General features: G+C 48.4%; 3 protein-coding genes across 3 annotated transcripts; 2 read left to right on the plus strand and 1 right to left on the minus strand.

Moving 5' to 3' along the window:
- Positions 1 to 473: 473 nt before the first annotated feature.
- BDV38DRAFT_241488 (pepsin-like aspartic protease) lies at positions 474 to 2485 on the minus strand. Its single transcript, XM_032054024.1, has 4 exons — positions 1767 to 2485; positions 1432 to 1709; positions 1124 to 1372; positions 474 to 1062 (listed from the first exon to the last, which is right to left on the minus strand). The coding sequence occupies exons 1-4, from the start codon at positions 2114 to 2116 to the stop codon at positions 725 to 727; spliced, it is 1215 nt and encodes a 404-aa protein (XP_031915970.1). The 5' UTR covers positions 2117 to 2485; the 3' UTR covers positions 474 to 724.
- Positions 2486 to 7595: 5110 nt separating this feature from the next.
- Positions 7596 to 8873, plus strand: BDV38DRAFT_291161 (spherulation-specific family 4 protein; the record flags this gene model as incomplete). The annotated part of the gene is made up of 3 exons (XM_032061678.1): positions 7596 to 8110; positions 8160 to 8517; positions 8568 to 8873. The coding sequence occupies 3 exons, from the start codon at positions 7596 to 7598 to the stop codon at positions 8871 to 8873; spliced, it is 1179 nt and encodes a 392-aa protein (XP_031915971.1).
- Positions 8874 to 9698: 825 nt separating this feature from the next.
- BDV38DRAFT_269677 (uncharacterized protein) lies at positions 9699 to 12274 on the plus strand (the record flags this gene model as incomplete). The annotated part of the gene is made up of 5 exons (XM_032057009.1): positions 9699 to 9877; positions 9939 to 10152; positions 10214 to 10836; positions 10886 to 11244; positions 11298 to 12274. 5 exons carry the CDS (start codon positions 9699 to 9701, stop codon positions 12272 to 12274), a joined length of 2352 nt encoding a protein of 783 aa, XP_031915972.1.
- Between the last annotated feature and the right edge of the window lie 578 nt (positions 12275 to 12852).

Genomic DNA, 12852 nt, shown 5'->3' on the forward strand with positions numbered 1-12852 from the left:
GGAGTGGGGGATTTGACATGTGATTTGAGTTTTGAACATAAGTTTTATATTTTGTTACTATAGTATAGTATAGATTTAGGAGAGCGGATATCTTTTGGATTTATATATGTTTGAGGGTTGTTTTGGGGTTTTTGTGTTTTTTGCTTACACATGAGGGGGGTTTGTTAGATGTAAGTATGTGTGAGTGAGGGATGGGGGATGGGGATCGAGAATGTAATAGAATTAGAGTGATGTTGAGGGGGTGTTCTCCGAGTCTGTATGTCTTTGTTTCGGGACATAGATTGACTGTTGCATTGGTAGGGCTGGGGTGGTAGATAGAGTTTTGGTGGATTATATCTGAAACGGGACCTGCTTGGGATTCAATGCAATTGCATGACGGAGGTATCCCTGTATCTATCTAGTAGATTCGTATCCATAAATGAGATAGTGTGTAGTTAGTTATAATATGATGGATTGTGTTATGTAATTGAAAGCTGCCCTCTCGCGTAACGATCGACGTGGTCATATATACAGAGGTCCAAGAAAGACAGCCGCAATCATCCATCAATATGTCCCGCATTCCAAACCATCTCTCATAAATCAAAGTCGCCATATACAAGAAGAAATAGATACATCGGTAGATCAAATTACTCATCTCCAACAACGAGCCAGATCACCCGCTAGGGGGTCGGTTCATTAGAGTTAGGTCGTGCATTAGAGCACGGAGCCCGCATTAGTCGGGCATTTAAGCCTGGGCGGCGAAGCCGAGTCTGGGACCCTGAGAGTCGAAGACGACGTACTGGCTCTTGAGGAAGACATCACCCAGGATGGAGAGGCCGAGGCCAGAGTTGCTCTGGATACCGCCGACGCAGGTGGAGCTGCCCTCCTGGAGAGGGGCGTAGTTGATGTGCTTGCCGGGGATGACAGCGTTGTAGGAGCCGATCACGACGGTGAACTCGGGGAGCTCAGTTTCGCAGGGGAAGACGTAGCCTCCAGCGGATGCGTCGTTCTTGGCACCCTGGACCTGCTTGTAGTAGGCGTCGACGATTTCGTCATCGAGCATGACGAGGGTGGTACCGGTGTCTGGAGAGAGGTGTTAGTAGATATCCAGACCTGATCGATTTGCGTTTGGATTGGGACTCACCAGCAATACCCGTGATGGGGGCCTTCTGGGCGTCGCCCTTTCCGACAGAGTAACCGTCAGCAGTGAACTGCCAGAAGCCTTGGGAATCGTCCACATCGGCATAGGCGAGTTCACCAGTGAACTTCTTCTTGTCGATGAAGCCAAAGTCATAGGAGCCAGGGGCATGGTACTTCAGGGTCACAGCGAACAGGGGGGAGTCCAGCTGGTCCTTGACGGTGTCGAAGAACGTAGTCTGGGGCTTGGGCTTAACTGTAGTCTTTGTTAGCCAATACCAGACATCGACGTTGTGCAACCGAAGGATGCCATACCAGTGTTGATCGAGCTGAAAGCGAGACCCAAGAGACCGTCGTTGTTCTTGTCCTGAACGAACTGGTCGCTAATCTTGCTGGCAGCCTCGACGGCCTGGCCCTGGGCAGTGACGCCGCCCACAGTGACGGTGTCCTGATAAACATCACCGCTGGCACTGCTGCCGTCACCATAGCTGATGTCCCAGCTAGCACCAGCGAGCTTGGTGGAGTTGCCAGAAGGCTTGTAGACATCGTGACCGGTCTGCTCGGACTTGGGGAGCTCCTCGGAGAAGACCCAGCTGGAATATCATTAGTCGAGCATTTTTCCAAAATGTGGAGAACCACCTAGTACTCACAGATCGGCTGAGCCAGTGTCAAAGTCGAGGTTCAGGGTTGTACCACCGATGTTGACAGGAGTCAAGTACTCAATGTCGTTGGGCTCGGGAGAAGTCACGACAGTACCGCTACCCGAGGCGACTGCGCTCTTGAGGTGCGCAGGCACAGCACCGCCATACTTGGCAAGGGCCCTGCTGTAGATCGCGGGGAAGTTGGCGGTCTTAGGACCGACGCGGGCAGTCTGTCTGGTGATCTGGTTGATCGTGAATCCCCGACGAGCATGGGGGGAGTGAGAGGGGCCGGTGGGCAACGCAGAGGCGACGGTGGAGAGGCCGACCGCGACGGCAGCGACTTTGCTCAAGACAACCATGGTGATTGCTCTCTAGGCTATATGTCAAGAAGACAGAAAAGGAGCGAAAGACTAGATTAGATGTGAAAGAATGACAAGCGCAAGCCTAGACGAACTCAGACTCTTGTTGGAGAGGATGAGAGAGTGATGAGCTACTCAGGGCAGCTGGAAAGCGCTCCTTTATAGCTTTGTCTACACCGGTGGACATCATGATGGCCGTGGTGATAATCAACGGACTCCGGTTCAGGAGAGACGCGGTCCACATCAGCAGCACAAGGCAGTGTTTCTCGTCTAGGCATGGAGCGACGAAGATCCTTGTCATCCAGTAAGCTTTCTTGGCCCAGTTACAAGCTCATCCACTACGGTGTAAGAAGAGGTAGCAAGTGCGTTGGCGCCAAGATCCCAATGGACGAGTGTACCTGAAAGGTGAGCTGATTAGGTGAGAGGAACAAGCACTCTGCCCCATGTCTCAACCCTGGCAAGGGCAAGTTGGTCCCGGATGCTACGGCGGAAATGGTCATTGCTTGTTTAGGACAAGACCTCTGGTCTGGTTCTGCTGATCGCCACCTCCATATCGCAGATTAATTGAAGTAGACGGATATCTCCGTTTGGTGTAAAGGAGGACATCCATCGCCCATTCGATATCGGTCCGGCGATCGCCATTCACCCGGATTGGTGTAGTATTGAAGGAGGGGGGGAGGCACAGGGGTACCTGGGTCGAGAAGGCCCAAGAGCAGTGAAGAAGGTGATCAAATCATCAATGCAACCAATCTATCTGGGAGCCTGTGAGGAGGACCGAAGGAAGGCCGAACGATGATTGAAGGAAATGAAATTGGGAGGGGGAAAGAAATGGACCCACGCTTAACCTCAACTTGGGGTAAAAGTACTGTATGGATCTCTGATTGGCTGTGTCCCTCATACTTCCATACTAGTCCTAGTCTTGATTACTAGTAGTCGCGAGGTCAACAACTTCCTCCGTCACATGGGCTGCGGTGCCTGAGATACGAGGCCATTTATTCTTATGGAGACGAACCGTCGGAGTCCTGAAGATCACCGTTTGTCCCTGAACGAACATCTGATTTCTCGACATAATCCACTATGTACGTACTATGCATTCCACTTTCCACCGGATTTCTACAACCTGCACATGAGTAGAATTTTCGATCAGGGTTTCCATGATCTCAAAATTACCAAATCCAGCAAACATAAAACTGAGACAGCAAATGACCCTGTCATTATCAGACGCACGGTGAGATTCTTGGTCGCTGTATCAGCAGCCGCCCTCAGCCTTCCTCACTAAACTCGAGCGATGTCACTTTGCCTGCGACCACTCGCCAATTCCCCACCTCCCTTATCACGAAATACTCAATTTCTCGACTTCTAAGGAAAAGCAGAATGTCTCCATTCACCAAGGCACTATTCTCGACAACCCAACCAGGTTTCACAATTAAATAATGAGGGCCAATGCCATGCTGAATTCGGGCAAATCACCGCGCCCAACCTGATTTGGGTCGCTCTCCACTTCGCATGCAGAGAAGACGGGGCAAGCGGATTGGGTGGACTGACAGGAAAGCCCCTAATGGTTAGGGTTGTCGATCACCGACGGATTCGGTGATAAGCGGCTCAATCATCAACGAAATCAGTCCATGGCTCCCTGCTGGTACCTGCCTTATCGGGGGTGTCTATGGACAGGGTTTGAGCTTAATACTGGATAGTATTCAATATCCTAATCTGCCTATAACTCAATTGTTCTTGTGGAGAGTCTCCCTGGAAGCCGTGTCTCCCGTTCAGTTGAACCGAATGGATGGTATACCCGCAGGGAAAGTATGCTGGAAGTGGTCCTCGAGTGGTTTTGTTTTATATATTCATGTTACTCAATTCTTTTATATAACTAATCCTTAGCCGAGTGCAACAAGGCTATATGACGCACTTGATAGCAATAGGAACACGGGCCATCCATATACCATCTGCAGCTAGCTTGACTAACGTAAGAAAGACGCCGTCTCTTGTTTGGCTCCCACCGCCATATTACCCTCAGATAACGACTTCTGCAGGGACCAAATATCGAGAACAATGGCGAGATAATGCACAACACTAGTAGACAATGACGAGCGCACTAGTTCTTTCAACAGTTCAAAATAAGAACCGTTACTATTATCTAATAGCGAACCGTTTATCTCGGGATACGTTAGTCAGATGCTTGTCTCACAATCTAATATATTCCGTCGGGGCTAGCAATCCTGCTCCACTTCTGCATTTCCCGAAAATCCTTACACACTGATAGCCTGATGGACGGACCGCCGACGGCAAGGATTCAGACTTGAAGATTATTTCACTCGGAGCTAATCTGGATTCGCTCCGCGATGGCACCAATTTCTGTAATTGCTCCTTTTGAATCGGAGGTCCATCATTAACGGCCGGATTATTATCAAGAATCTCCACTGCATGTCCATATGATCTGTCTCGGAGGAGGGAATTAATCATGTTCACTATCTGCTCGGTGGACGTCATGCATTCGGCCGGAATCTGGGTCCATATCTCTTCACTCATCAGTCTGATTTTGACAACCCTGCGACTAATACAATTGACGAGGATTCCGTTGTCCAGGAAAAGGTGCTGAGCTATGGATCGCATGAATACGAAAGACACATGCCTTGACACGGTGTGGACGGGAGCAAAATAGCCCAGGAACACGCCGGTGAGACCATGGCATTTATCAGCCATTTTGGAAGAATATTTTCCTGTTTCCGAGAAAAGTATACCGCTAGGTAGGTGGTGTAGATCACGCCGACCAGGTTCACATGGCTCGACTTAACTTCAGGACAGGGTGGTAACCCATCCTCATTCATTGAAATGCTCGTGAGGAATCAATTGCTCTCGGATTTCCGTGCATTTGTGAGGCCTAATCATACGATAAACAAGCAGCTTGAGCGACATGCGGAGAAGAAAGTAAATGTAGATGCACTAGAATCCAGTCGAACATATCTCTGCCATACAGCCACGAAAGCCTGCCCAGTACTATCATAGACGGTGACGTTCGCGAGGGCAAATATGCCATTCAGCTATGCGGCGATACCTTCCCCGGTAGGGAGTTCGTCCACCACAGCGATCTGCGAAGCTTGGGTTGCAAGTGACTTGGAGACGGCAAGGCCTATGCCAAAAACTGTGGACGATAACATTAGATTGGCCGTCCCAAGTTTATGCATATTATGGCATCCTGTCAGACTCACCACCACAGGTGACCAGCGCGACTTTCACCATACTTCTTTGGTATACCCAGAATTCGGCTTCTGAACAGATATGTCATTGCTGTGGAGATGTGCAAATCGATGATACGGGGTGAGAGACCAGGCTCAATTCTTGAAACCAAACCTCGCCTCTCAAGTACAACTGCTTCACATTACATCCGAATCCGGAGACATTAATGTCTGATCCAATTCCAGTCACCCCAAACGTAGAAGATAGAAGAGACAACGTACACCAATCTAGTGAGTGTAGAAAACGGTAGGCTCCACCAAATGCATCTGAAAGCTATAGTCGAGCCCTGAGCAAATCATTGGAAGGAGTTTGCAAGTATATACAATGCCTCAGATATATATGCTTCCTCTGCGCGTTGTGACCAGGACATCACGTCAACCTATCTTTTATCATATTTGGAACACGACATTTCGCAAACAAGCAAATCCATTTCCCACCACGGTCAGGAAATCATGGAATCTTACGACCAGAAGTACCAAAGTCATGATTCCAATCTAGAAACATTTGAATAAGCCTCCTTTAACAGGTCTCAAGAAACTCAAACCCAAATCAAGAAACGCCTCTCGTCCAAAACATAAACCTCTCGCAAACAAGCTTAAACTCAATAGCCGTAAGCCCTTTCTTGGCCACCAGAACCTAAACTCCAAGATAACGAGGGCCTTCCTTGTTAAGTAAATCTTTCGGTCAGGATAAAGGAAATGACAAAAATGTGGTTGGGAAGCTTATAGGAAAGTGTTCTATTGCTAAGTCAAGGTTATGCTCTTTATTAGTATCATTGTAGTTCTATGACGCCTATAACTACTAATTATATATAATGACATGTAGTGCGACAGAAGGGACCGTTCGTCATCGTATTGCAAGTCCCTAGCGGCTAATATCGAATGTGCGAACGACGTATAACAGGCCGCTTAATTAGTATAAATATAAATATATATAGCGTCTATCCGAGTCCTCAGGACGTAGGTAAGGCTATCTTCAGTTTTGTTTTGGGATATTGTCCATGCCGTTGTGATGTTTTCTCTTCATTCTTGAGACGTGGAATGAAATATGAGCTAAGATTGGATTGTGGATGGTACTTTATAGAGTTGTGACCTTAAATACTACATAATGTGTATGAAACAGGGATATCTTGAAAAGTGAAGAAGATAAAATCAAGAACTTGGACAGACAAGCACATAATACTGCGCAACCCGTTTTCAGCTTTCTACCACGTGATCTAGAGGGCAGCCTACAGTTATATAATCTCCTGCAGATTCATTGCACAGCTGCCTTAGCACCTGTAGTACTCTGTACTAGTGAAGGCCCAAGAACTCCTATCCTGGTTGGTTCTATTACAACCCTAACGTGCCCGTTGCGGCTAATCTCATTCTAAAAAGCCCCGAGACCTAGGGTATGGCACTCACTTGGACCAACGCACTTCCAACCGTCAATGGCAGACATTCATCAATCATAGTATCCAACACGCTCACATTCCGAGTTTCGCAACCTCTACTCCCTCCTCAAGCCCGCTGAGTCTCAAATTGATCACCTCCACTGGTCGGGGCGCTGGGGTGACTGGAGCAGCTGGGCACCTTTTGAGACCCAGGATTCGGCCGTAGACTGCATGGCTCCTTAAGCATCATCGAGGATGAGGATTTGGGTCTAGACACTGATGGAAGCCCGGCAAATCCGTCCGGTAGTGAGAAGAACTCCCGTGATTCGCTATGAGCCGGACCTGACTAGTTAAGCGAGTCGATCTAACCTTTCCTAATTCGGACGGTTTGCGATCCATCCACTTTCTTTCTCTCATGTCTATACACAGTAACATAACTTAATACAGATCCTCTATATACTATGCTTCGATTAGTTGGGTAAAAAAAATATTGTAGCATATCGAAAGTAACTTCATTCTGAAAGCAATTCAATTCTAATACATAATATTCTGCATAGTATGGATATGGAGTTGTCTATTAAGACTAAATTGGCTTGATCGGGTATAATATAAAAAAGTGGGACTCAGGATCACTTATTGTATCACATTGTCGAAATTAGGGAAGGTCAGATCGACTCGCTTAACTAGTCAGATTTAATCCGACTGGATCGAGTTCTCTTGAGTCTGCTTATAAGTTATGATTTCTTTCTCGAACTTCAATCCGACAGCTTCTGGCAAGCGTTGATTTCTTCCATAGACACTCAGTCGCTCCTTCATTCCTTACTTTCTATTAGCTCTAGTCATTCCTTTTTGAATATTTCACTTCTCAATATGCTCTTCAACAGCCCCTCGACTGTCCTTGTGGGCGCATTGGGCTGCATATCGTTTTTGTCCCAGCAGGCATATGCTGCGCATATTCCTTACCGTCACCGACATAGCCAACATAGCCCTGGAGGCTTCCATCAACCTGCTCCGCCAGTTAGCGCATGTGCAGCAGGTGCTCCAGCTGCCACAGTGACTGTGACCACAACGACTGTGGTCACAACGACTTTGGCTGCTGAAGACATCGATGCTAGCTCAACAGTGTTGAGCATCATTACTCCCACGGTTGTCCCGGCTTCCGATGCCCCTGTAGCTACTTCCAGCTCCAGCTCCAGTTCTAGCTCCAGCTCCGCCTTTACCTCTGTCGTCACTGTTTCCTCTGCGTCTTCCTCTGCGTCTGCATCCACCTCTGTCTCCACCGCTGTCCCTGCCTCTTCGTCAGGTAGCAGCACTTCAAAGGCAAAAGTCATCATCCCGTACTACCTGTACCCATCAACCGGCGCATGGACGCCCCTGGAAGAACTGTAAGTCTATCTCCAGCAAAGCCGATATCAGGGAAACTAACCAAGCCAGGATCGTTGCCAATTCCGATGTTCAATTCACCATCATCATCAATCCCGATAATGGCCCTGGCTCAAGCACTGCCTCCGACGAGAACTTCCTTGCAGCAGTGCCCCGACTCGCCTCCTACGGCAACGCACTAGTCCTCGGCTATGTGAGCACTCAGAAAGGAACTCGAGACATTTCCGAGGTCGAAAAGGATATCCAGACCTACGCCGCATGGCCATCTATCAGTGGAAAATCCTCCTTTGCAGTGCATGGCATCTTCCTCGACGAAGCCGCCACCGATTACAATGCTGATACCGTCACCTACTATAAGAACTTGGCTTCGACTATCAAGCAAAGTGACGGACTTGGACCTGACAACTACGTACGTTACGCCCTTACATGATAGTACACTAAATAAACTAACCGATATAGATTGTCACAAACCCCGGTGCAGTTCCTGACGAATCCTACCTTGATATTCCCGATTCTACTGTCATTTTCGAGTCTGCATACAGCGAGTTCCAGTCCGCATACTCGGCCAACGAATTTGAGAAGATCAAGGGACTGGATCTGAGCCGCTTCGCTACCATGGTTTACGATATCCCGTCCGATACCGACCTTTCGACGTTGATCACGCAGCTGCGCAGCATCTCTAGCCATACATATATGAGCAACCTCGACACGTATCAAGCCTATGATTCGTTGTGGAGTACGGTGGTGTCTTTACTGGCTGCTTAAGTCAGTCCGGATGACGGGAAAAAGACGATTGGCATGCTCCGGTCTTTTTCCAAGTCTTCCTCAGTCTCCGATATGCCATCCAATGTTGAGTTAACGTACCTTATGATCACGATCATGGTCAACGAAATCAAATTGTCTTCAAGAAACTACACATCGTTCCGTAAGGCTTATATCTTGAACTTCTGCTACTGAGTCAAGTAAGATGTAAAACGGAATGCACGAGAAATAAAATAAAATTAAACAAATAAAAAGGGAAAGGAAAAAAGAATATAAGGCGCGCAAGTGAAGACTGCCCCAAAAGAAGTTTCACGAGAAAAAAGTCCAAACCCTTCAATGTCGTTCACAACCGCGCATTCTTACTGTAATCAAGGTGGAAATAAGCAGCTATTGTTAATTACATATAGAATGTACCTTTGGGTGCCGGAGTTGCCGAATACGGCCATCCTGGTCGCCATTTTCGGCCACCTCGGCCCCGGAAGCTAAGCCTAAAACGGAAATAAATATGCGCTGCCTTAAATGCCAAACTTACACCGGCGGCGCCGTAACGGCGATACAGCCAAGCCAAGGTCCACCAGATGTGGGTCCCTCAGTATCTACAGAGTATACTGCTGAGGCAACTCAGCGAGATTCGCTGCGCCTCCGTCACTCTGCAATGCCCGCGGTAATGGTAGTTCACGGAAGCACCGAGTCACCGGCGGAGTCCCATTTTGGATAGAAATAAAGTGGAGTGTGTCCTCTTACCTACTGGATGCGTGGTATCATTCCTCTTGCTCATCTCATTGCTCATCTCTTGCTCGCCGCCCATTTCACAATCTTCTTCGTGCAATGACATACTCAGGCCTTCCCCGAAGAAAATATGCTTCCCATAAAGACAGCCATGGCCACAAGTCGTACCTGTACTATGCCCAGCGGCGTAAACTGCATCTTGAAAACGGACCAACGCTAACCAAGTACTCTCCAAATACCAATATCTCTGCAGCATCGGTCAGAGGGAAATGGGCGAGGTAATCCTACAACTGCCAATATCCCCCTCGGTCGCATGTCATTGACTGCCATTATTGACAGGTTCTGCTCTGAGGTACACCTTGATCCGGATGATCTCCTCGAACGCATGACTTCAGCAGATGTGAACTCCTGGTTTGATTGGATCGAAAGGAACTTTAAAGGTTCCATCAAGGCCCATAGCGCCCTTGCCAACTACTGGAGGACCTTGAAGAGGCTATACTTCTTAAAGAATCACCGTGAGATGGATGCAGACATGAAGAGAGACTGCATTAACGTGAGTGCCTTGCACTATATGATTGCTCAAGAAGGCTGACGGGTCCCCCCGACTATGTTAGTATATGAACGTTATTAGTTCAAACATGGGCTTGCGTAGGCATCCATTGCCAAAGCAGACAGCCGCATCGGACGATCTTCTGCAATTCCTTGTGTCGCATCTTGTGCACTGTGATTCAGTATTCGCGGATGAAAAGCAACGTCTCTACCCTTTGGTGGGTCTCAACCTATCAAGCATTACTGCCTGTCGAGCAGTATCGCTTTTTGATACAAGGCATCCGGTTCAACTTCAGGCGGACGGCAGCCCGATCCTCACTGCTGGAGGCGTGTCGGACGATGCTAATAGGTCTTTGACCCTATCTCCGCCGCCAAGTAAAGAAGTCCCACCAGATTCAGGCCATGACTCTGGTATACAAAGCGATGATGATAAGCGCGGATGTGCAACATCTGATGACAGCGCGTATACCGACTCAGAAATAGACACAATGAGCGACGGTGGCGACCTGTCCGACTGCTCCAGTGTCACAGATGATGGGTATCTTAATGGAGATGAGACGACAGGCACCATCCTTTGGCGTCACGTGGAGTTCTATGTTGTCCGTAACCTGGTGCCCGAACGTCGCCATATCCTGGCCGCCATCGTGACACTTTTGCACACCAAAGGGGAAGATAGGAAACCTCGACTGTAAGTCAAATCTAGCATGCTAAAGCAGCACATCCTTACCCATTTATAGGAAGAGATTTGTTATCGAGCACGAGGACAATTTAATATTCGACTTGTTATCACAGCTCCTGGCACTTGCACTACACGATGACATTTTCGCCGCTACTATTAAGGACGTATCGCATATATATACTGCCCCAATTCCTGACCACCGCAAAGGTATTCAACTGAAGATCAAGAGAGAGACGCTGGACATACCGGTGTTCCGTGAGCCCGAACATACACCGGAGGGTTACCGAACTTCCGACTTGCGGCCTCTGAAGTCCAGGACTTGGAGCCGAATCATCAAACGAATCGGAGTACGAAGCGGCCAGAGACACAATCTAACACAAAAAGTTCTTCGCCGCGGTGGGAGAAATGCTATCAACAGTAAGTATCCTCCACACCACCAAGCTCTAAGTCTAACAGTTGCATCAGAATAGACACTGCGCCATCCTCGGTCCGTGACCAAGTCGCCGATCACGAATCCAATGCTGTGAAATACTATCTGAACGAGATAGTCGACTTTGATACCGCTGCTGCATTTCATAAACGGCCATCAAACGAGGTTGTCCAGCGCGAGCTCAGATCAGCTACGTTACTTGCCGATAACACCGCACCTATCGGACTGACAGACGCTCAGGCTCAGAGAATCTCCAGAAACCCAGAGGTTCGTCGGCTTCGCAGAGTCTGTCGCGCATTAACTGCGGAAGTCTACAACCAGGGCTATAAAACTCTGAAGGAGGCTGCAGGAACCGAGATTGGAGAGAGGAAGAAGCAAGCCGATGCTGAGCTGAGCAGTATGCTTACAAGGCTCCGAGAAGAGGCCAAAGAGAAGAATCGGCAAAGGCACTTTCGGCGTACTGATACCGCTATATTCAACCAGCAGTATGAGAGAAATGAGCACTTCAATAAGAACAAAGCGCAGCCTCGCCTTACCCAAACTTACCAGATCGCTGAGCGTAATGAATTGGTGGGCCTGTTGTGTTATTCTACTCCCCCTGAGAAGGATGTGGATGCTCACCTTCGAAGGTTGAAGTTTATACGTCTTTTAGTCCGGTGGCAAAACCGGAAGGAAAGCCCACGTCGAGGGAGACAGACCATGAGCATTACCATGCCGCAGCCTACCGATCTTTCACTCACCGCTGGAACTTCCTCGGACAGATACGACCCACTGCAGTGTCCATTTTGTCTCTCAGATACTCGTCTCCCTCTTGCTGATCGTGAAAGAAGGAAGAGCAAAATCAATAAACTATGGGACCACGTCGAAAATATTCATGGGCAAGAGCTTGCGGCGTTTGACTCTGGATTTCGGAGGTGCGGACTATGTGGGATGAGAAACATCGACTTCATTCCATCTAGTGTGCCCAATTTCAAGAATCACACTCAGACGGTCCATGGAATCAGGCTCGGACCGTGAGTTGAGCCTGACATGGATGGCCTGGAGGCTTTTTGTGTGTTCACGCAGGGGTACATGTTGTTTTTCTCTTCAGATATTGCTCTAGAATTCCTCCCCGAGCCTCATATCGCATAGTACTCTGCAGTGACTTCCTCCATCCATACCAAGGTACGATGCACGAATGCATTCATTCAATTTACTTTGCAGTCAAGAAGCATGTCAATCGCATCTGTGGATGTCCTAAGGTACTTCATGCGGAGAACTTTTAGTATTTGAACGGCTGAAGCCAGTATTCAACACCGTTTGGGAAACTCGCTCTTGACCATCGTTGAACGGGAGAGGAGGGCCGAGCAAAAGGAAGGTTCAACTTCCTGACTCCCGGAGTCAAGAGGCCAGAACTCCTAGGTAGAAGTTTCGAGAACAAAAAGATGGGCAACGGAGAAAACGGTCGGGTACGGGTAGGGTTCGAGGGGTCAGGGGAAATGAATTCAACCAACTAGTGTACAGCCTCGCAAGACAATTGCTCTCACCAGTCGCGTAAGAAGCATGAACTTATTTGACTAGCATCGCCAGAATCCACTGTCAATGTCTCTTGATGT

The sequence above is a fragment of the Aspergillus pseudotamarii genome, assembly GCF_009193445.1.
Source record: "Aspergillus pseudotamarii strain CBS 117625 unplaced genomic scaffold BDV38scaffold_14, whole genome shotgun sequence".
Taxonomy (NCBI): domain Eukaryota; kingdom Fungi; phylum Ascomycota; class Eurotiomycetes; order Eurotiales; family Aspergillaceae; genus Aspergillus; species Aspergillus pseudotamarii.

Bases quoted from the DNA above. Each gene is read 5' to 3' on its own strand.
- BDV38DRAFT_241488 (XM_032054024.1), bottom strand. From the start codon at position 2,116: ATGGTTGTCTTGAGCAAAGTCGCTGCCGTCGCGGTCGGCCTCTCCACC. The intron at 1,373-1,431 runs GTATGGCATCCT...CAAAGACTACAG, and splicing joins TTTCAGCTCGATCAACACTG to TTAAGCCCAAGCCCCAGACT. The intron at 1,063-1,123 runs GTGAGTCCCAAT...ACCTCTCTCCAG, and splicing joins CCCCATCACGGGTATTGCTG to ACACCGGTACCACCCTCGTC.